The 24,670-nt window shown below is 37.9% G+C and overlaps 1 protein-coding gene across 2 annotated transcripts; it reads right to left on the reverse strand.

The window, feature by feature from the left end:
* Positions 1 to 1,293: 1,293 nt before the first annotated feature.
* cd34 (CD34 molecule) lies at positions 1,294 to 23,111 on the reverse strand. 2 transcript variants are annotated; one of them, XM_020703267.2, is made up of 8 exons: positions 22,886 to 23,111; positions 7,636 to 7,722; positions 7,251 to 7,462; positions 6,644 to 6,733; positions 4,998 to 5,118; positions 4,675 to 4,727; positions 3,102 to 3,251; positions 1,294 to 2,296 (listed from the first exon to the last, which is right to left on the reverse strand). In XM_020703267.2, exons 1-8 carry the CDS (start codon positions 22,965 to 22,967, stop codon positions 2,108 to 2,110), a joined length of 984 nt encoding a protein of 327 aa, XP_020558926.1. In that variant the 5' UTR covers positions 22,968 to 23,111; the 3' UTR covers positions 1,294 to 2,107. The 2 variants fall into 2 exon arrangements, with proteins under 2 accessions (XP_020558926.1, XP_004068886.1); XM_004068838.4 differs by having other exon boundaries at positions 7,636 to 7,725; positions 22,886 to 23,110.
* Positions 23,112 to 24,670: the final 1,559 nt, after the last annotated feature.

Below are 24,670 nucleotides of genomic sequence, written 5' to 3' on the forward strand. Positions count from 1 at the left end.
ATTTACGCGCTTGTCAGAATCATACAAAGAAAACATGAATATTTCAAGCATCAGTAGCTCCAACTGGTACTTGGTTCGGGGATATTTAAGAATGTCCGTCATTATTTCTTCGCGGCAGTGTAGACGCTACTTGGCGTCTAACTTCTTCGCTGGTATGTGTGCTCAGCAAGGCAGTTTTGTGTTTGAGCGCCCCCAAGTTGTGTTTTACTGTAACTTCAGAAGCTCCAGACATGTGTGCAAAAGCGCCATTCTCATTGGTCGAATAGATTTCGACGCGACGCGTCGAAAAAAAAAACGAACCCGAGGCGTTGTTTTTTTTCGACGCTTTGGCGCCTGGCGTTTTTTCGCGTCGGTGTGCACACTCTCATTGGTGCCCTTTGTTTAGTCACGAGGCGTTAAACGTCGGCGAAAATCGCCGGCGAAATTCGTCCCGGTGTGAACAGGCCTTGAGGCAACAAGTTGCCGGATGTTTATAATCGTTAGTCAGGTTTAAAAGTAATATAAATCCAAAGGGGGCGGGGCCTGTCCAGTTCAGAGGTGAATTTCAAATGAACTACTGATGCTCTGCAGTAACTTTGTTCTAAAAAGTGTTTTTTTATTACATTTTGGCTAAAAAAGAAATAAATCATAATTAAAAATGGAAGCATTTTTAAAATAGATTTAAAAAAATGGTGGGAGTGAGAATTTAATGATTTTTATCCCATTGGAAATTAAGTTGATACGTATTATTTCACATGAGTACAGTGAATTAAATAAATATAATAAGAAGGTCTTCATAAATGTGTTTTGTTGAGTAGTATTTCCTTAAAGAAGTTTTATTTTATGTCTGTATGGTAGTATATTTTTTAACAATAAAATTGAGTATTTTGTACAGTGTAAATTGAATTTTTTAATTAATTATGCCTCATTATTTTAAGTTACTCCTAACTCAGGGAAATAACAAATCGTTTAATACTATTTCAATGACATATTTTACCTAAGAATGGCATTGGATCCTTGTGTGTATAATTACTGGGATTTGACATAAAAACAGCTACATGACTTGCAGATTGTGAATTTGTTGAACGTGTTGAGCCAAATAGAAAAGAAGAAGAATCTCCACTGATGACATCAACAGTTTATAAATGAGGATTGCAAACATATTTGCTCACAAATGCATAAGGAACAAGTAAGAAAAAAGGAATCACTGGATTTATCTGGTTTAACACATCAACAAGGAAAATGTGTCAGATCTGGGATTGCTGAGCCTGCTATCTGCTACAAAGGAATTTGCTGCAAGTCACATCGTTTTTAACAACTTAAACGTCTTCATATTTTTATTTGTTATTTTGAAGCATCCGAAAGATTGAAGTTCATGATTAAATTGAAGCAGTGGTGAGAAAAGGAAAGTTTGCATGTTTTTATTACAAAAGACAAAAAAAAACAAATACAAACAGTAATCAAAACTAAAAAAGTACTGTAAAGTCTGGCCCAAATAGTTTTTGAGAAACAGTCTAGTTTAAGAAAAAAAACAACAGAGAGATGTATAGTGACCTTTTCATGCTTTAACATATTGACAGCAATAGACCAAAGACAATTCTTTAGCTCATTTTTGAAAATACCAATTCTGCTACGTGAAATTAAATTCCTATAAAATAATACCAGCAGTAAAAGTGAGCACTTTTTTCTTTTTTTCTTTTAGTTCAACAGCTACCCTTGAAAAACATTTACGTTTATTTTCCTAATTATTTCTTTGCGATGCAAACAATGTCACCATGAGCATTTGTCCCTCGGGCAACAGCCCAAAACCCTTACATTTGAATGGCTTCACTAGTTTTATTGCTGCATAGTTGAAAGATAAATTCTGCAACTTGTGCACCATCCAGAATCAACAACACACAATGCTCTTTACTGAGAGATTCCCCAAATATTGTAACATCAAGAGAAAAGTTAGAACTGATCAAATCCTAGACAGTCAAACTAAGCAGCCTCTTCTTGTCACCAAGAAAGGTGAGTGTTCCCAAAATTTTCACATTACAGGCACTTTTTTTCGTTATTGCTCCTCTTCTCATCCTACAGATCAGTGAAAGCCGAAGACAAAAGAAGGACTGGTAAAATGGTGGGGTGTTCACATCTCAGTGTCTGCCACTTGGGTTTGGTTAGCAGAGTGTCCATTTGTGGTGGGGGGAAGGTTGTTTCCATTTTCTGGCGGGGACTCCCCGTTTGCAGTAGGCTTATCGACGGGCTCTTGGGGCAGTGGAGCCACAGACACCAGAGTGTTGGCCTGATTCTCCTCGTCCACCTGGAAAGACTCGGCCTTAGGAAAGAGCAGAGCACCGACTTCAGATAAAAACTTTTTCAGACTGTAAGATGTTAAATTAAAATATGATTTGCAAATTAAAAAACACACAAAGACTTTTTTTTGTTTTTAACAGCAGCATTTACATAATAGATTTACAAGTAATCTTAAATTGTAGGCATTTTATGGAAAACTGGTAGGATAAAGCGAAAAAAATCACCAAGCTTGTTTTTGACATTGGCTTTCTGCCATCTAAAAGATGATGCCACAATAACAATGCACTAAAACCAGATATTACCCCATGGCTATTGGTTTAAGTAGAACCAATAGCAGCTGCTGCTTTGAGTTTGTATGAGCAGTCTTTCCAATATGAAAGACCTGGTGTCATACTGTATAATTTCAGCCGGGCACAAATTGCAATCATTGATTTCTCCTCCATGACCAATTTTCAAACAGTTTGCACTTCCCTGAATGAAAAGGGACGCCATCCATACAGTGCTACCAAACCCGAGTCCCTGATTGGTCAAAGTTTCACCTGGTTTACCATTCAATGCGCGATTTTTATAAGTAACGCTGCAAAACAGACCTAAAATGTGCTTAGCTACAAGTGAATGTGAAGACCTTAAAAGCAAGAACCCAATTTGTGCATTTAGGTATGTTTATATAGACTTTTCATTGAAGTGGCCGCTTGAACACACATTGTCGAAAGTGACATGAACACAGCTTGACACTGAAATGTCCATTTGGATAACAAGTGAGTACTACTTTGCATGTTGAAATATACATTTTTGGTTCATCAATGTCAAACCGCCAAAGTACTCACTAGTCTGACCCCTTTAGAAGTCTTGCGGTGCATCTTGAGGTAATAACCAGCTACCAGCAGTGCAGCCAGCAGCAGTCCAGCCAGCAATAAGGACACTAGAACCAACTTGGAGTTCTTCCCCCAGCGATTAGTCGCTTCTTCAACGTTAGTCTAAACAGAGGTAAAAAAAGATTCAGAAATTAGTTTATTTGTTCACTCTTAGAACACTTGGGTTATTTCTTCAACTCAATTTTGGGGTTTTCATATTGGGATATATTTTTGGGTTACTTTTGGGAGGAAACCAATTTTTTGGAGTTATAGTGGGTATATTTTAACCCAAATTGCGTTCTTTTTCCTATTTTTTTTCTCTTAGAATAACCCAGAAACTCTTTTTAACCATGGAGTTGGATTAAAAACAACCCTACTTGGGTGATTTTTCATTTTAGTGTGTATTTTTTGTCTTTTTTTAAATTGAACAATTTTCAAAATGTGCTTGCGCAACACCCAGACAATTTGTTTAGTCAAAAGACATTTGATGAACAGTTTCTGTAGGAAAAATAATAGTCTAGGTTCTCTGCTTTAGTTAATATCAGGCAAAAAATTACAAGTTGTTTAACAATTAGAGCAAGATGAAGATTGGGAAAATGTATATAGTTAAATTAAAAATGTGTGCAGTAAATCTTTACAATAAATGTGTGCAGTAAATCTTTACAATAAATGAGAAAGATCAGCATGTTGAATAAAAATAACGCTTGCAGGTTATAATTGATCTATTTCTAAATCTATTTTCTATTTTTATAATGTACAAAAACATTGGTCATTGAAATACTTTTAATTTTCTTTTTTTCTTAGCTTATAAATGCAATTAACATCATTTTACTAAAATAATGTTATTCACCTTTTATATTTAGATCCATAGTGGAACTTTAGATACATTAGTTGAAAAACTGTGTTTTTGGACACAACTGGTTCTTAAACTATGGTATATTCCAGTTCCATGCAATGTGTTTAAAAAGAGGATGCTAAGTATGTGGAGTCTGCACTAGCAGGAGAAAATGAACAAAGCCAGTAAACCATAACCTAACAATGTATTGCATCATCTTTATTCTTGTGAGTCTTCCAAAAAAATGTAAGTGAGTGAGCTGTAGATGGAATCATGAAGAGACTTTATCAGAAAATTGGTTAATGGCTGATGAGTTCATTCAGTTTGTGATGGATTTGTGGGAGCTGTTGGACAGATGGTTCAAATCTGTACACCCACAAACAGAACATTGGTCCCTAGGTAGTAGACGTTTTTTTTCTCCCTGTGGGCTGTTTGTTTGTAATGCTGCCATCTTGAAGCCTTTTAGAGGCCACATACTGATGATGGAGTATTTTTCTTCCCTCTAGTGTATTTCAAGTTTGATCATGAGTCCGCCCCATGGTTGCATTGGGAGGTCAGTTTTGCAGGAAATCATTTAACAATTAAGGTTTTTTTTTCCCCCACAATGTTCTGGTAATATTTATAAAAAAAATGTTTTACTAAATTGCAGTTATCCTGCTTAATTCTGATGAACTAAATACATTTAAAATTCCCCACATCCACCATAGTTACCTTATCCTTTATGTTGTCATTGTTGAACTTGTTTGTCATGCCAGTGACATCATCTGCAAGTGAACGATATTTCAGGTGTAAATAAAAGGTAAAATTATAGTTTCAGTAACATTGTTGTGGCATTCTAAAGACATTACCATGGTTCTTGTTAAAAGAATTAGAAAAAAGTAGAAAACTAGAATTTGACATCTAAAAAGTCTATAACATTATTATACGTTTTCTGGTATGTAGCAAATAAATAATAATTGATCTCAGTTTCATTATATTGTAATATGTCTGTAAATGTATTTTTTTTTTCAATTTTTCTTTTGTTTTTTACTGACCTTCAATTTTCTTCCCAGAGACTATGGCTTCATTTGTGCCAGCTTCTTGGTAAATCTCCAGTTTGCAGTCTTCTCCACACAAATCTTCCAAAACACTCACAATTTTATTTTGTGTATCTTCCTGTAAACAGAGAAATAAGACAAAAATGCGAACACATATAAAACACATGGACAGAAATCTTGAAATTATCTCGATAACAATTTTATTTTAATAAGCCACTAATCCTCTCATTGTTGGCACAAAATAAGTTGTTCTATTATACCAAATCCCTAGTTTTTTCTTAGTTTCTTGAGAAAAGCAAGATAGTAAAACCCGATCCTACCTCACATTTTATATTCAATCTAAAAAAGCTTTATGAACATCCTTTTAAAATATTCAGGATTTGGATTTTAATGTTTTGAGCAGCTAAAATCACTTAACAGTTAAAAACAAAGACATACAAACTTAAAAAAGGGGTAGCCACCAAAATTTTAATAAAAAACAACCTTCTACATTCAATCAGAAATTGCATTTTTTTTTTCCTTTGATGTGCTATTTAGGTATGATCACATGTTTCTTATCCTTAGCGTAAAAATGTAAATAATTATATATGTCAATAAAAAACTTAATTATTAACTTGAAGAGTTGCTCTTGTGCATTAAAAATTATAGGCTACACGTTCTGCTTCATAGTAGTCAGTCGGTCTCAGTTTAGACCCTTAATTTTTGGACATGTTTTAGTTGATTTCTGCATTTTCCTTTATGTTTGAGTCTGTAGTTCTAGAGACTAGTTGTCCATATTTTTCTTTACGTAAATCAACCTTAAACATTGTTTTATTCAGCAAATGCATTTTCTTTTGGGTATAATGACTACTTTTGGAAAATTATAGCCTACTCTATTGTTTTTCATCAAACAGGAAACCCCCTTGTGTTGTCTGGCCACAGTTGTTTATGTCCTGTTTAAAGTAAACACACTTGTTCCTTACAGACTACATGGAAGCTGCAGTAATCAAAATCATATGTAGAGTAGTATAGCTTAGACCTCCACAGTAAAAGCTGTTGACCTCAGTGCTGTCATGCTGAGACTGGGAAGAATTTTCTTTCCAAACACAAATGTGAAAACATGCACAGTCTGACACTACAGCCACAGGCTGCTGTTTGTTAGTTACTTTTTCTACAGAAGCCTTGTGCCCACCCATAGTGGTGCTCTCCCACAGACTTCCAATTGCTAACTATTCCTTGCTTCTTGTGCAACAAAAATCTCCTGGAATTTTAAAAAGGTAAGATGCACACAGCTTCAGCGATTCACTTGCTTTTGGATCAATGGTTTTTGGCTCTGAAATGAAAATTTCCCTCGGAGGTCAAGTTTACAGGACACCTAGGCAACTCAAAAAGAAGAACAAAGTTATTTTTAACTCTTCCTTTGAAATTTCTCCTACTGTTTTCATGTAAGAATAAATTAAAGAAGAGCACTGCAGGACTATTTTTGAAACTCTTGCAGCCCTGTACTGGCTCACATGATTCTCTCTACTCACACCACTCTTTCATCAAAACATTTTTTTGTTTGATCTTTGTGGATATGCCTTCCTCTTTTGCCATAAAAAAAACGGCACTGCACACTAGCTGTGCGCATTTCAGTCAAAGAAAGAGGCAATTTGGAGACTTACACAGTTGGAGACAGCCTTGAGTTTGAGGTGGACAGCATTTTTTCCTTCCACAGTTTCTTTGATGACACAGACAACATCGTCCTGTACTGGCTGCAGAGATAAAAACAAAACTTTTTGCATTTGTTTTTATTTTTTATGTCTTTCTACATATAAAGCACACTGATATATTTTAAATAAGCATATATGTAATTACCAGTCATCATTAATTATTTTATTAGTACTGCACACTACACAGCCTACGTGACTGAACAATATATTATTCCACTGCAGCATTATGATGACACCCCTTATTTACTTTATTTTATTTTTACAACCTTAATTCTTTTGCTAATAAGGCTCGAAACTGAGACTTGAGAGTGTCAATCGCGTCAGTAAATGATCAAACAAAAATAATTCTAATAAATTTATGTTCATCTAAGCTACTATGGACTGAACCAGATTAACAATGTTTCATGCTTTCTTTTATTATATCACAAGATTCATTTCACAACAGGGTATGTACATAAGCCAGAATGTGAAGAATAATATTTAATATAAAGACTAAGGTTAGGATGACCACAGTTCAGAAAATTCTTTGATGCATATTTTTGTAATTATTTATTTGTACCTTTGGTTTGTTATCGTGACCATCTCCTCTGTGAGGAATCGGTGGTGGAGTCCCTGGTATGGTTGTTGTCTTCTCTGTGGGTTTGGTTCCCTCACTTGCTGCTTTCTTTGGAGTTGTGGGGTCATTGCCGTTATGATTTCCTTCTTTCTCTGTGGTCAAAGTCTTTGTAGGTTCAGAAGTATTTTGCAAAGTAAGCTGGACCGGGTATTGTCCTGTAACAATAAAACAGTCAAGCTAAAAGTACTAAGATTCAATTTAATGTTGTTCGGCTCAACAATCCTTAGATGGATTCAAACTATCCATTGACTGTAAGGGAATAAAGACCTATGTACTTAGTGGGCTCATAATTAACAAGTGCAGTTATTTTTAGAGCTTTTCATCTTACCATCAGGTCGCGCTTTTGGAATATCATCTCCTCTTATTGTCTCCGATGGCACTTTTGTTGCAACAATCAGTTCTTCTGCCAGTATTCCTGCTGTAAAAATCAAAATATTTCATTAAATGTAGTAAAAAATAGGGCACACATTTGCTGTTTAAAAATATTTTAAATCCCTTTGAAAACCTGTATTCCCAGTAACTGTGTTACCAGAGTTCAGGTAATCAGATAAGTGGTCTGTCTGATTTTTTAAATAAAGTTCTTACTAGATGCATCTTAAGTCGATAGATATCTTTTTATACTTTTGCATGTCTTTTAAAGGATACATGATGTATTCTCAAATAGTGCTTTACTACCTTCCTTTAAGACCCAAAGGGTGCCGCATTCACAGATCTATTCACCCACACATTCACACACTGATGGCGGCTTACACTGCATTGTAAACCTATAACCACCAGGAGCAATGTGGGGCTGAGTGACTTGCTCAAGGAGACACATGGTCAAGCAAGGTGGGAACTGAACCTACAGTATTCTGATCAGAGTTCAACTACTTTACCTCTGCACCACAGCTGCCCTCTACAGTATTTGTCTTATTATCCATCAATAAATCTCTCCTGAGGTCAAACTCTATGGAGTCCTATACTGTTCATAATTAAATAAATAAATATTTAATTAAATAAATAAACATGGCCTCATGCAAATACACAATCAACAAATAATTCTCTCATAAATATATAAAAAGATCGTGAAATTGTGAAAAACCTGCACACAGATTTTAAATTAGCCATTTTATTATTCAATATATTTCATTTTGCTTTAAAAACCTGTTCATTATTTTAAAACAGAATTTTAAAATATTCATTTTATTCATATGGAATATTATTATAATTCTACGTCTTTTTTCAGAACCTTGGATTTCAAAATCAATATTTTCCAAAGTAGCTTTGTTTTTATTTCATGTTGGTGTTTTTCACAATGGCGTATTTATATCATGAATAGCTTTTTCAGGAGAATGTCTCTGTCTGTCAATCAAACTAGACAAGGCGGAGACACTTTTGTGATTGGCTACTCCTTTACTCAGACATGAGCAGCAGCACCCTAACTACATCGATCGAAGATGTTTCAGCGAACGTGACGGCGCAATGCACTCACCTCAACACTAGGGGGAGTATGCACCTCAACACATCCACAGTGTTACACGAAATTGGGCAGTTTTTGTTCTAAATTTGCAGATAAAAGTGGCTTTGGGCGAGTGTGCATAATTCGGGTGATTTTGTGGTCGGTTCGGCAATTTTCATCTTCTCATTAACATCTAGTGGCCTAAGTTAGGCTGGGTGGTTGTTGGAGTTCCACAAAACTTCTATGAACTGGAGTTCCATGTAAGCAACATGCCACGTGTGGGAGGGGCTACCAGCTAATGTTTTTAGCCTGATAGCCACATGGAGCGGTTGCCTGCGCGTATCTCAGTAACAATGCATGGATGCACAATGCACATGGAGTGTTAAAAGATCAGGTTTATTTATTTTGAATAGTTTCACATGATAACAATGTTTCCATGTTTGAGTTCATGAGATCATCCCAGAGAGAGTCTCTGCTTCAGGTCCTGCAGTCAAACTACGTCTTAAATTACGTGTAAATCAGAGCGCCCAGGCAGCGCGAGAGTGTGTGTGTGAGCGCAAGTTAAGGGTCTTTGCCCTGTTCCCCGGAAAAGTAATAATAAAAAAATGTTTGCTCCAAAGTACAGAGCCTGATTCTTGGAGTAAGCCCTGGCTGGAGAATTGCTCAATCAATCCCGGATCTCCGCTGCGGTTTCCGACCACGGTCAGAAACGTCATCGCAGGAAAGGTTCAACATATTCCCGGGAGCGAAAAATAAAATCAGAGGACCTGATTATAATCATTGTCTCAATGAAAATAGAAAAATATAAGGTTCAGGAGGCCCGAGCAGGCTTTTTCCGCTTTGCGCAGCTGCCTCGTCTGACTGTCGGTCCGCCAGCTCACCTCCTGCGAGCCGACATAAGGCACGATGTGAGCTATGAGTGAATGGCGTAAGAATGAGGAGTGTTTCAACGGGGGACTTAGGCTACGTTCACACTGCAGGCTGAAACGACCCAATTCCGAATTTTTTGCCCCTAAGCGGCCCAATTCCGATCTTTTCATGACAGTCTGAATGACACAGATCCGATCTTTTCAAATGCGACCCAGGCCCCGTGGATTTGCCGTCCTGATTCCGAATTGTAGCCGTTCTTTTCAATTGCGACCGCCGTCTGACCGGCCAGGCGACTTGATTCCGAACTGTACGTCATCGACACGCAACAAACGTCATCATTCTGCGTTGAAGTAGGCGGGAACGAGAACGTAAACATCAACCATGGTGGACGATGCTGCTGAGACCAGTCAGTGGAAGAGAAGGGAGGTCACGGATTGGATTAATATTTGGGGTGATCGCTCTTTTCAAGCCAAACTCCAGGGCTCTTATCGCAACTGGGCGGTTTTTGAAAAAATTTCCAGATAAATGGCCGAGCGTGGTGTTGAACCTTTCCCGCGATAACTTTTTTTTCTTTCTCCCCTTTGACCGTGCTCAAGCGCGGGGGACCCGAGGCGATCCTCCTCCTCATCCCTGTTCTGATCCTTAGATTCTCCAGAACGGGTTAATAAAGAGTCCATAGCATTTATTCTGGGGGAAACCTTCTTTTATTACCGCCCTCCGTAACACACACCATGAATGCGCGCCCACACTGCCCCCCCCTATTCTCTATCGCGGCACGCGCTTGCACACACACACACACACGCGGGCGAGCGGCTCCAACACATACACATTTCCATTCCACAACAGTGGGTACAGACGATCCCGACTCCATTGCCTTCTTAAAATGAGAAGATTGTAATTGTGCTGATAAAATAAATAAATTTAATATTACAAAAAGAGCTCCGCTTTTGACAACACTGTTGTTGACATCCATTGTTAACGTTTGCTCCGCAAACAACAAGTGACGTCGTTCACCGTTGAGTATTCTTCTGGCTTCTGCGCATGCGGGTCTCGTTTGGGTCGTGTCACGGTCACACTGGAGATCACAAAAGTTCGGATTTACTTGGAAATGTGAACGGTCTAGCAAACAATTCGTATTTTTTCAAAAAATCCGAATTGGGCATTAAGCCCTGCAGTGTGAACGTAGCCTTATAGACGTGGACGATCGGAGCTCCTTTGTGGTTTGGTCCACACAAACCCTCAAACTACAAAAACAGAGTCGTTCATGTTTGCATCTTCTACAGCAGACAGATAGTTTGTCTCTATTTGATCTATAATGTCAGCAAAGCAGCGCGGATATCACTGAAATATGTCACCTCTCTGACTGGCACACCGCTGAGCGGGTATCCAGGAATAAGAGTTGTTTTCAATGGATGAGCCAATGAGCGTTTAGATCCCGCCCACTTTCACTGATTGACAGATAGACCCATTCTCCTGAAAAAGCTCTTCATGAAATAAATCAGGCATTGTGAAATAAAGCAACATGAAATAAAAACAAAGCTACTTTGGAAAATATTGTTTTTGAAATACGAGCTTCTGAAAAAAGACAGAATTATAATAATATTCCACATGATTAAAAATGAATATTTTAAAATGCTGTTTTAAAATAATGAACATGTTTTTAAAGCAAAATGAAATATATTGAATAATATAATGGCTAATTTAAAATCAGTGTGCAGGTTTTTCACAATTTCACGATCTTTTTATATATTTATGAGAGATTTATTTGTTGATTGTGTATTTGCATGAGGCCATATTTATTTATTTAATTAAATATTTATTTATTTAATTATGAACAGTATAGGACTCCATAAAACTCTTGCTTTTCACATGAAAACATGTAACAAAGTCAAACAGTTGAGACCATGAGATCTTGACCAAATTATTATTCATATTACAATCAAAAGCTAATAGAATTAAACAGTTATGTAGCTTTGGCATTGAGAAGTATTTATTTAGCCTCCCTCATCAGCTTTTATCATTTGGTAACATATTTCACTACTTTAATTTATTACTGACGCTCCTTGACTGCTTGATTGCATTCTTGGACAGTTTATTTTGAAATCTAGTCTTTTGCAAGATATTTTTATGCAAGATGTTTTCTGATTTGTGTGTAGAGAAAAGTTCTTTCAAAATGCGGATGCAATCCTGAATGACTCGAAATTATGCCCCTGAAGCGAGCTTTTGAAAATGAAGCAGTGATGGGTCATCTAACCAGTGATCAAACACTTGGCACATTTTTTTTCTTTTGTGTTCTTTCAGTAATGAAACCACAAAAATGCAATAACCTTGATATCTTTCTAGACTGAGATGATTTTCTTGGCTAACTGATAAAACGTGCTGCCACGCCCTGCAGTCACCAAGTTAATGAGCCCGACGTTTAGACTGCGGTGATCTGAGCTATAAATGAAACCAGATTATCCAGCACCCATTGTTTTCTTTCTTTCTGTGAAACAGCACATTATTACCTCACTTTCAAAATATCCCCATAACCTCTTTCCCCTGAATCTCTCCTTACACAGTCTCACCCACCTGGTTATTTCTTTTCTAAGCAGATGGTTTCAGGGAAAACATGTTTTTCTTTCCAGTTATTTTCAGTAGGTACATGGCTAATCAGCAAGCACACAAATGAACACCAAAGAGAGTTTATTTTGTGGTAAAATTACAAAGGATGCTCTTTTCACCTGATTTCACCTGTTAGTGTCACTGAAACACCAAGTTTGGGACAGTGACAAGTCTATTATAAGCTGTTTGTCCATCTTTCCCATTTCATGACAAACATCAACTCACTACACTACGACACCACAGCACCCTTTTAAGAAATGATTGTTGACTTTATCTCATATCTCCTTTTGTCCGAAGCATCTTGGAAACTCTTTCTTGTAAAGTCCAGAAACTAAAGGTTGTCAAAATAAAAATTTAAATTAAATACAAAACAGATGTGCAAAAACAAAACTAAAGACATTTAGTTGGGGGTAATGGTTTTCTTACACGTTTTCTTGTTATGACAGAATCTCTGACAATGTTATTTTTGCACTCATTGACTGATTTATTTTTTTGTGTGACATGGTGATAAGACAACTATTAGAGTGTGTGTGTGTGTGTGTGTGTGTGTGCACACAATTCAAAAATGTTGCATCAGTCTCAAGAGAGGTCCTCCGGCATGTTAAGTGTTAGCAACTGTACAATCCAGCTGTATGACAAACAGTATCTGTTCCACACTTTATCACCTAACTAACATTGGAAAATAGTCTTTACTGACAGTAGATTCATGTTTTTTTTAATTATGTCAAATATGCCCTTGATTAAAAAAAGAAACTGTGTATGATTGATCCTTATGCAACTAACTACTTTTCTATATCAGTAGAAGAATAGCTTTGTGAATACTTGGAGATCTGATTCAGTCTTAAAATGAGGATGACAGAAGGGATGGTATTATTTAGCATTATTCTTATTCAACTACAATAGACTGCTGAAATCATTTTTTTTTTTGCATAACTGCCATCTGGAACTGATGCTAATCAAGTTTTTATTGAGAAAATACATCCATTAGCACTGAATGCTTACTGTGATTTTGGAGGTCAGATGCCAGAAGAGGGTGTTGGCTTACTTGATGTCTCTCGTTATCTAAAATGACCATAGGGAAATGGACCAGTGACTTTGAGGAGGCCACATTGTTTTATTATGTTCATCTTTTATATGGCTCTGTCAGCCTTGACTGTGCAGCTGTCCCTCCTTTACTACTGGGTGGTCCTTCTGAATCTCAACAGAAACAATGTGGTTGAGATGGTCAAGCACCAAGCATAAATGAGCTTTTCCCACGCAAATGTGGGATCCTGAGTGTTGTTTTAGCTCCGTAGCTTTGTCATTTTTGTCCAGAAGGTTTTTGTGTTTGTGGCTTTGTGAATATATATATATATATATATATATATATATATATATATATATATATATATATATATATATATATATATATATATATATATATATATATATATATATATATATATATAATTTATAAAGATGTAATCTTTATACACACTATGTTATAAGTGCTAGAAATGTTTGTTTTTCAACAACAACACAGGCAGTGTTCTGTAAATTGTTATTTTACATGCAGTATTTTATATGCAGTAAATTGTTATTTTACTGCAGAAAGACTCTATTCTGTAAAAAACAAGAAAAGAAAAAAAACATCCTCTCACATTTAATGATGTCATTCACTCCAGTGCATTCGTCCAGCTGAGCTGCTACATTTTCATAAAGCAAAACACACTTGTGCCACGGGCACTGTAAAAGCACTAGGTTTGCTTTTGCAGCTCGGCCAACACAACCAATAAACTTTTTCCTGCTCTGAACACCTTATTAGAGCAGGAATCATTTCCAGTTACTAATTCCAGAAATTTTCTTTTGGCCTCGTTAGAGTCTAACCCTGGTTGCTATCTGATGGTATTAGTCAAGCATTTATGAAGGCAAATAGGGCTCATGTTAGATGATAGCCAAGAAGGTTGGGTAATAATATCTGGCTTTGTGTCGTAAAGACACAATGGCTTTCCTGGTTGCAAGTCTCTGTACTTTGTCAGAGTGACTTCAAAGATTGTCATCATCTCATCTTACACCAAAATCTTGCAGTGATTCTTTTCTGGCCCTGTTTTGTGCCTTTGCGTTTAAGGCGCAGACTTTCATATGTTTATGATGTTCTAAACTCCTGGGCCTTAAATCACAGAGGATGTTGCAAGAAGCATTTCTGTTGTTCCTTTTTTGGGCCGTGTTTAAACATACCCGTCATCAGTGAAAGTGAAAACTTTAAAAGCTGAGTCGTTTTGAGCCAAGACTCCACATGTTATTTTGCGCGAGCCTTGACTTCATTGCTCTCTGGAATATTTTCCCACCAGAATTCTGACTGACGACTGTGGTCTGGATATGCTCCACCCTGAACAACCCCCCCCCTATCTCTTGGGATTTTGGATGGAGGAATCTGGCAGGCTTTGGAGGAGGACAAGCCTTCAGTTCCACGCCCTTCTCCGTCTTAGTTTCTCCTCTCCATTTACCCTGTCCCAGTCACGCACAGCCAATCTGGAGCACATATTGAGGTGAGATTTAGGCCTCAACCTTCACACCTCTCGAACATTAATGTAACATAAAGCTGCATCTGAAAGCTATACTACCGTAGAACAAAAACTTTTCCTGCACATTTCTAGAAGGCTTTGCTTGTCTTCGATGTCTCAGAATTGCCTCATCATAAATTTGATGGCTCACCGTGTACCACCTCCGCATAAACATCTTTACATATATTTACATAATAACTGTGCGTCTTATGTCTCTCAAAGATGACTGTGTGCTGCTTTTTTGTTTTTTTCTCTCAAGGACTTATTTCACTGTCTACCGTCAAGGGAGCTCTTTATGCAAATGTATGAAAAATAGCAATGTAAAGTCATCTGTGCAGGTGTTTTTTTGCCTCGTCGTCAGTGAGCCTCTGAGCATGAAGCAAGTTATTGAATATATTCTAATCAACAGACGCACACACTGCTTTGGTTTCCTTTTCCTGTACACCACTACGCGCAGATAATGTTTATCCGCCAACATTTCTAATATGAAATCCACGGACAATTTACATAATTCAATACAATATTAAAAAACATTATTTTATTACTGAATTAAATTCTAAAAAAATAAACAGAGAAAATATAAAGTCATTACCTCTTATACGTTTGTCTCATTACAATTTACTCTTTTTCATTTTCTGATTTTACATGTGATTTTTTCTTTCAATCCTCAAGGATTAAATTATTAACGAAATATATATTATGTCTTAAAAATTAATTTGATATGAATTTATTTTTTTCATGCTATATAAGTCTATAGTCTATACTTGTGCTTCCTTACGAAAACAAAAAGAACAACCTTTAAATAAAATCTGCTGGTTCGAAATCTATGTTGGTGCCTATCTGTGTCTATCTGTGTGGATTTTACTTGCTGGGTTTTTCCAGGGTTCCTTCGACAATCCAAAAACATAAAAGTTTGCCTGAATGATGATTCTAAATTGTCAGTGGATGTGAGAATGCATGGTCAGATGATAAACTGTTCGGGGTGTACCTTCCTTGCCTCAGTAAAAACTGGAATAAGTCATTTCACTTTATTTTTAATGGGTTGCATATAAACAATGGTGTGTAGTCCACAAAAAACGAAAATGCTAAATTCATGTCTTCTAGCAATAGATGGGTATTAGACATTTTTGTATGACCTTATTTAAGCAAAGTAAATAGGTAACTCCAGCAGCAAATATACAGGTTTAAAGTAACTCAACATGTCACACTGTTGTGCTGAAAGAAAGAAAAACATGACAGTTTCATTAATATTTTAAAAACCCAAATAAGTAAATGAAGTTAGGACAAAACTAAATGACAAACACTACAAATGCCATTTGTAGTGTAAAACAATTCAGAGCCTTCACTTTTTGATATAAGATTGTCTTGTTTTAACTGCACGCAAACCTTAATTTTAAGTTTTTCTTGAAACTACTAAAAGCTGTCTTTAGGATTAACAAAGAGAGCCTTTCGTACCACATTTATGTTATAGAATATTTATTTTAAAAATTGGGTTGTTTTGGTTCTTCATAAGAGCAATCTTTAGAGCAAACATTAGACATGCATGGTGGTTAGATTCCTGTCATGCCTGCTCTGATATTATACAAACCTAGACAGATAAACATGTGGGTTGCATGCAGTCTTACCCATACAAGGATTTGACATTTCCTTAACTCTCCCACAATCCTTTTCAATTTTATTTTGTATTTTATCTTAAACAACCTTTTCATACTAAGATGGAGAAGTGCTTTTTGTTTTCCAGTCAGCCTTATTTACCTATCCAAACATACAAAATACATGTTCATATAAAACACTTAAATGAAAATGAAAATATTTCTCTAAAGCAAAATTGAATTGTTTGAGTGGACAAAGCATCCATTCACAGATTTGGTGCACGTGTTTAGGAGGTACAAACTATTAAATCATGGCACTGGGTCCCTGTGGGCCTACCTTTCTTTTGCTGTGAGGAAACCTGGTTGTGTAATTGGTCATGCTGAGGTGATAATGGTCTGCACTCGTTACTAGACAACCGTGTCAGAACCCTTCTGGTCACATGCAGCAGGAACTTTTCAAAGTAAAATACTCTTGTAAACAAGTATTTCTTGTGCTCAATGCATCCACTTGCAAAAATAAAATGCAAGTAAATAGATCTAACAAACTGCAGCTAAAGCAAAAGTATACATTGGCTAGATTGTGCAGGACAGCAAATGAAAAACTGTTTCCAGGAACAGCTCTGTATCATATCTGTTAAAAAGTTCTTTCCTCAGGATTTGGAATGTCTTAAGATTGTGGTAAAACATGCAATACTAAAGCATAGCTTCATAAAGTCAAACATGCCCTGCAACCTTACCCTTTTTGAAACAACAAGCTGGTGACCCCACTATCTTGACCCTTCAGTGGTCACCCATCCCCCACACACCCCCACAACCTCCTGTGGCCCCTCCCTTATCACTCCTGTCACAGCGATTAATAGCAGTATCCTGTCCATTTTTCTCTCCTGGCAGAAAAGTAACAGAAGCTTATGGTTTCAATCAGACCAGAAAGGGGGCGTTTACTTCACACAGGGCTGCCCAGCTACAAAACTCACCCATCCGAGCCTTGGGCCACTGCAGCTGCTTATCCAGAACATGATGTCTGCTTCTAAGGTCCCCAATCAGGGAACATGACATCTGCTTTCAATATAGAGCAAAAAAAAAAAAAAAGGAAAAGAAAAGAAACTACCCTTCCACCCCTCCCTTGTCCAAACACTTAACACTCTCCTCCCACACCCATGCACGTTTGGGCAGCTATTCTTATTTGGACATTCCATACACTCCATTGCTTTTGTATACCCAAACCCGATCCCTAACCCTAATTTTAACCATCACCAGTTCATGCCTAACATTAACCTTTAGCTAACCTTCATTCACACTTAAGCTCTAAACTTAACCAAGAATCTGACTACGGCATTCCTCTGCCTCAGGGCTTACCAAGTGTTCTCATGAAACCCATCGAGGCTGTGATGTCAGTGATTACACTAAATGGTCCTAGCAAGGTATCAAACACACATTTACACACATGTACAAACAAAGATTTGTCTTCTGAAGTTACACTGGGCAGTAGTGTAAGAGTTTAAATGAGATTGACTGGTTTAAGTAGACTGAATAGGATTTTTTTAAGTGTGGCAGATAAAAGCAGCTCCAGAGGGAATTGTACAGAGAAACGTGTGTCTACTAGAAAAAAAGAAAAAACTCATCAGTAACAAAACTCGGCAGCTCATTTCCTTCAACAACCTCGAAATGTACTTTTTTGGCACTTCTATTTATTTATTTTTACAGTAAGTGTTGCGATCTTACCCCTAATGGCATTGATATCTAATGTGTGAATCAAAGTGCATTTTAGATTAAATTAAAAAAAATTGACTCATTAATAGTTTGCCGCATAAATGCTTATGATTAAATATACATAGAAAGATGAATCAATGTGTACTAAGAGGCTGTAGAGTTCAGAGTCAATAGTATTTTAGTGCTTTGTTTTCGTCAGATGAGGATTAACAGCAACCTTAAAGCAAATGTGGACGTTTGTGTGTCCCAAAGTCAGAAACAGACACTGGGGAAGGAACAATCCTAAAGATTTAGATTTGATTTTAGAATTTAAATGTTGCTCAAAACAGGAATAAACGGGATTTTTTTGGTGCATCTCTTACTACAGTGAGTACTATAAAACCAATGATTCACGCAATTGCATACTTTGCATACTCTGGCTTGACAGCAGGGTTGTGTATAGTTCATTGCTTTACTCAAGAGCCCCCTTAAACCACTTCTTAGACCAGTCACAGCTTCAACTGCACAGAAAATGTGGTTTTAAGTATAATCTTGAAACATATAATCTTAAATTTAACAAACACAAAGGTCTCCAAAAATATCACTGACAACACATTAGACATTAGCCTCTCTCTTCCTGTCTTTGAGCTTTTCTCATTCTTACGCATTTGTCTTTTCGCCACTTTTACGGAAAACCCTGTCATCAAGATTTTTTGTCTCCTGTGGTTCAAGGATTATGGCATTTAAAGGTTAGGATTTTGGTAAGAGAAAGAAACATTTACATGAGCACCTTTCAAAGCCAACAGCTGTGTTTTCTTTAAAGTGATTTAAATCACTTCTTCCAAACATGTGGGCGAACAAAAATGTGTTCAGTTTTGTTGTCCTGGTTTGGCACAAATATGGTGTGATATTTTGTTACATAGTAACACAAACAGCAATTGCATGAATGTATTTAATGTTTTTTGACTGTTTAGGCTAACAATTATTTACCTTTTTCTAGTGTTGTTCACACAGAAATCTAATGATCCTTCATGAAAAAGTATTTTTACATCAATAAAGATTTTCCTTTTGCTTTCTTTTACACAAAACTGATAATTTTTGGCCATTTCACATTACAACTTAGAATATAATGTATTTGTCAATGTATACATTGCATCAAAGTATGTAAAGTGGGGTCATCTAGACCAAGTAGACAGTGCTCTGAACCTTTTTCCTCAATTATTTGTGATCTTCACTGGTGTCCATGAATTACATGAAATCCTCATCACCTTTTTCCACCTTTGTCATGGTAGGGAGAACACGTCAACAGCCGCGTTTACAAGTGCAAAATATCTTGATCGGATCAATGGTCGGATTAGAATTCAACCGTGTACCTAGGCCCAGAAAAACTTTTTCCAATTAGAACAAACGTTTACATGCGCAGCACTTTTGGAACTTGTCCGAATAAATCAGTTGCACATGCGCAGTTCTGTTTAAAAAAGCGGAAGAGGCAACGAGTCCCGCTGTAAAAAAAAAAGGTGCCACATGCATATATGTAGCAGCTCTGTTATATACGAGATGATCTTCTAAACGTGCTTTTGTTAATGTTACAGTTATTATAAAAGCGCCTGTTCGCACACGCACAACATTTAGCCTGGATGAACACAAAATCCATGCGGAAATGCATCTTGGCTGCATGTAAATATCTGGGAATAACATCAGCCTTTATTTTGTCGGGAAACGACTGGAAATACAAATCCACGTGATTGTTTGAACGGTTTCTAAGGTAAGGACTTAGCGGGATTTCTGCTTTGAAAAGCTCACACACCGCCCCAAAGCCGGTGCGTGAGCTGGTAGGCCCGAGCTCTGCTCGAAGACTGGAGAAATGGTTTTCCTGAATTTTACTGCTCGTTCACCTAGAGCTGCGGGACTGATGGCAGTCCAAAGTCTCCCACACGTAACAAAGCATCTTCCCCTCAAACACAAAACTATGAGTCCGGCTGCTCTGCTCAGAGACACGGTTCACTCCGTCCACTGGCAGCCGCGCCCGTACCGCGCAGGGTCCGGACGTCAGGGGGCACGAAGTGCTCCTTCCCGGCGCCCCCCTCGCGAAGGGGTGTCGGAGAAAATAGGAAGGGAGAGCCAGGGAGCCCGCAGGGCGAGGGCGGAGCGCAGAGGCGTCCTCGCTTCGCACCGGGCATCAGCGGAGCAGCCAGTCGGTCCTGTTTGAGCTCCAAAGCTTTCTCTGGACCGAAACATCCATCTATGCATGACGTTAAACCAGAGCAGTAGTGACACACGATCGGAATGAACCATTTACATGCAATACAATCGGATCAACAATCGGCATAACCCACCTATCTCAATCGGAAAGAAATTTTGATCTGAACGAGTCAGATCGGGGCAGAGTATTCCGAACGACGTGTTTACATGACACATTTTTCTTCTGATCAGGCGTTCTTTCCGATTACTTTTGTCCATGTAAATGCAGCTAATGTAAGGATCGGGTCATCTGGACCCCATAGGACGGCACAAGGCTTAACAAAAAACTGGCGGCAAGGGCTGAATAGTGGTGCAGTGGTTAGCTCCTTGTTCAAGTTCTGGCTGGGGGACCTGAAACAGAATCACCACCTTTCTGTGTGGAGTTTGCATGTTCTCTCCATGGATGCATGCGTTTTCTCTGGGGCCTCCAGCTTCGTCCATGGTTCATAGATTAATTGGTTACTCTAAATTGTCCCTAAGTGTGAATGCGAGTGTGTGATTGTGACCCTGCGTCAGACTGTAGACCTTTGCAGGGTGTACCCTGCCTTCGCCAATCAGTGATCAGGATAGGCTCAGGATAGGGGGACATGTTTGGAAGATGAATGAAAAAAAAAAAAGCTGACGGTCAGTCGTGGAAATATTTTGTTGACCAATCAAAACTAGCTCAGGTCACCAATTAGCCAATTCATTAAACCTAGCTTTGGATACTCCATTTGTATTATTATACAGTAATTTTCAAATTTCAATTTTGCTGTGTGTTTTTTGTCAATTGTAAAAGAAAAATAATAAAGTACTAAGATAACAGAGTAAAAGATGCAGAAGATAGATTTAGATTGAGGAAGCTGATTAGCTGAGGCAACCCCTGAAGGGAAAAGCCGAAAGGAAAAGAAGAAGAGAAAAATACATTTTAAAATTTGGCTAGGATGGTTTTGCAGGAGCAAATCACAGGGAGAGAAAAAATCTTACCCTTTGAAGCTTTGGGTTTCAGACAGATCTTTTTAATAGATTTGCAGCTGTATCTGATCATCACCTGAACCTCTATTCAACAGTGGGATGCATGAAAGGCCACTCAAATCACTAACTTCTTTGTGCCTGTTCAAATTTCATTCAAGCAAAACTGGATTTTTAACTACTTTTTCACGTACACATTTTAAACTGGCAATGCAGTTAGCAAAAGAGAAATTGCATTTTTAAATTTGATCTTTTATCCTATAAAGTTTTGAATCAAACATCTGGTTGTGATGGTGTGTCACATGTTTTGAGTTGCTTTTACTTCAAATGACTTATTAAGTTTTTTTTTTCTCTTCTTTCTCAAGAGCAAATGAGACTTTTCACGTCTTACAACGATTCAGGGTCCATAGATTGAAATTGTATAGTTGAAGTCACAGTTTGCTAAATCAAATGCAGCTGTCCATCTTGGCTGAGGGTCTCATTCACAAAAGCTTCATCTCTTGAACAACACACGAGGATTGAATTAAGGAACCCAGTATGGGGTTTGTTTCCAGCCACAACAGAGGGCTACAGGCAAGTCTCTCTCTCTGTAGCTGCACTTCATCCTCTGTGGCTCTTTTAACTATAAACCTTCATTGAAGCTGATGTCTGATGTATTTTTTTCTACATCTTATGGTTTTATTCCTGTCTCTTGACATCCTTTAAGTAAGGTTTGAGCCTTACCATAATTTATGGAGGAGGGGGGGTTCCTTAGCTTCTTTTTGCTCTTTGTTTTAATCTAAACGGACTAACTTAGCATTTAATGATAAAATATAGTTTTTTTGTGAAATAAAAACAACTTCTAATGATTTAAATATATGTTGAAGTTGATGGCTTTAATATAAACTTGGAGCGCATTCCATTTAAGCTATTTTTGCATTGATTCATTGATACATGATCTGCAAGAAGTCATGTATGTGTGCCACATGATGGGGGGAGATGCATGCTTCACATGGTAGCTCAGATGCCTAGCGTAAAGCTCTCACTGTATCAGCACAACCATATTTAAGATGCATGTTAACAACCAAACTCCACGCCTTTCTCTCACGCACCTTTCAACTGGCATCACATTGCGTAAAGCTAAATATAAACGTTAGCATTTCTCAAAGACTGTGTTGATCATGTGAATCTGAGAACAAAAAAAGCTACACAAAACAAAACGTGCAAAAAGAGAGACAAAAAAAGTTACATTAGCAAAAACGACAAACATCTAACATTATTATTTCATCAGAATGTGACAAATCCAAAAGAGATTTTTATAATTAAATTTACCAAGTGTGGTTTTGCTGTTCTCCTGAGTTAAGTCTTAACTGACCCCCTTTGTTTGCTAGTTTCTACCCATGAGCAGTATGTTTTTTTTCTTCAGATATCCTGAGGATATATTTATCCTATAAACAGAAAATCACTTTTTCCCACCTAAAGATTCTTGAGTTCCAGGCGCTAAAAAAGTTGTAGGGTTAAAACTGAATGAATTAAACTAAAAGGCAGATTCAAACAAACACTGCTCCACCCCAATCCCACCCATCCTGCCCCCCCCCCCCCCCAATTGCAGTAGATGGTTATTTGATCCCTGACAATTGACCCCCACAGCCTTGAGTTTTTGTTACTTACCGTTCAAAAGTGGCACGATGAGAAGCAAAGCAAAAGCTAGTATTTTGTGGGGCTTCTCTGCTGGTTGCGTTGATGCTGCCATTGTGGTCCTCAGCGTGCACACGTCCACTGTGGGTTTGAGAAAAGGAGGGAAACAGAAAGAAGAGGGCAAAGCTGGTCAGCCACAGCAGTTCAGAGTTTCCTCTTACTCAGAGTGGGACAGGGTGGATAAAGCACCACTTGTGTTCTGTCAGTTTTTATATAGCCACCCCCCCTTCCTTTTTTAAGCGAGCCCAGCCCTACACCCCGTCTTCCACTGGTTGCTTTAACCCTTCCTCTGTCCCCCCACCCCTCTAGAGGTAGAAGCAAGGCGGATGGAGGGTAACATAATAAAGAGGTCTTGCACTGGATGTTCTGGATTGAAAAGGAAAAAAAAAAGAGTAAATTCTGTTCAAATGTTCAAATCTCTTTGTACACTACATTACTTTATATCTCAAATGCGGGGGTGACTTGGTATAAAAAACAAAAAATACTTTTTGGTGATCAGACCTCCTTTGTTCATCTGTGGTCATTTTCAAAGTCAGCTTGAGCTGTGAACCTTGCATGTGGACACAGCAGCAGTATTTGACTTCATGAAGTGTTTGCAGACAACAGGCTGTTGTTTGCAGGATTAGTTACACCACTGTAGAGGGCATCATAATTGAAAGAAAAATGGAGCCCACTGTTATGCTAAGTACTATGTCATCTATTTCTTTGGCCTAAGGCCTCCCACCACTCAACAAGGCCATCAATCAACACCAGCATTGGTTAAGACACCACAGGATCCCCTTAAACCTTTTACACTTCCACAGACTCCCCAAAACAGCTTCTCAAACTGCAGGATATCGGTTTTCCCTTTTGTTCTCCCAGAACTTACACTTCTCACACTCTTTATTATTTACACATCTGGAACCACTAGTGAAGGTACTAAACAAGCTTTTTAAAAGACCCGCCCTTTTAGATTGAGAAATGAACAACAACAACAACAGCCAGAGCAGAGAAGATAGATGCACCAAAGCTTAGTCCTGCATTCTTACAGTCACGTAATGTGATGCCAGTCCTGATCCCCATAGTTCCCTTGTCCCTTCTCCCCATTTCCTCCTTTTCATCCCCCTCCCCCTTCTTTCACACCAGATCCTTATCAAACTTGCAGCTCAACAGCAGGGCATTAAAGCAGACAACTGGCTCCTCACTACTGTGACTTGGGATGAGTTGAAGCTCAGAAGAAAAAAACAGCTGAGCGGCAGTTGTAAACACAGATGTACACCCGGAGTCATGGCACACCTGCAAATCACAGATTAGACAGTTGGCTAAGTCTTTCTAGTTTTTGAGTGAGTGATTGCTTGCTTGAATTTTACTTACAGTTTAATTCAGATTAGACACAAGCTAAGAGGAACATGATGCCAAAACACATGATGGCCTTTCTTTTGTGGTGCTAAAGTGTGACTCAAACAGGTAATGTAATGGCATTTAACTGAGTTTTAATTTGATCTTCTCGTAATCTTGCATCATTACACAATCAATATCTGTTTGTTCAAAATTAATAGACTTTCTTTTTTTTCGCTGTTCTCTCAAAGGCATGTCCTAGGGAAGATCTCTTCTGAACTTCCAAACCTGCCTGATCCCTCTTGGGGTCACTGGTCTGCTGGAGCCTATCCCTAATGTTGGGTGAAGGCAGGGTAGACCCTGGACATGCAGGTCGCCAGTCTGTCACAGGGCCACACAATCATATTCATACCTAGTGACAATTTCGAGTAACCAATCAAC

Source organism: Oryzias latipes, chromosome 5 (genome assembly GCF_002234675.1).
Source record: "Oryzias latipes chromosome 5, ASM223467v1".
NCBI classification, from domain to species: domain Eukaryota; kingdom Metazoa; phylum Chordata; class Actinopteri; order Beloniformes; family Adrianichthyidae; genus Oryzias; species Oryzias latipes.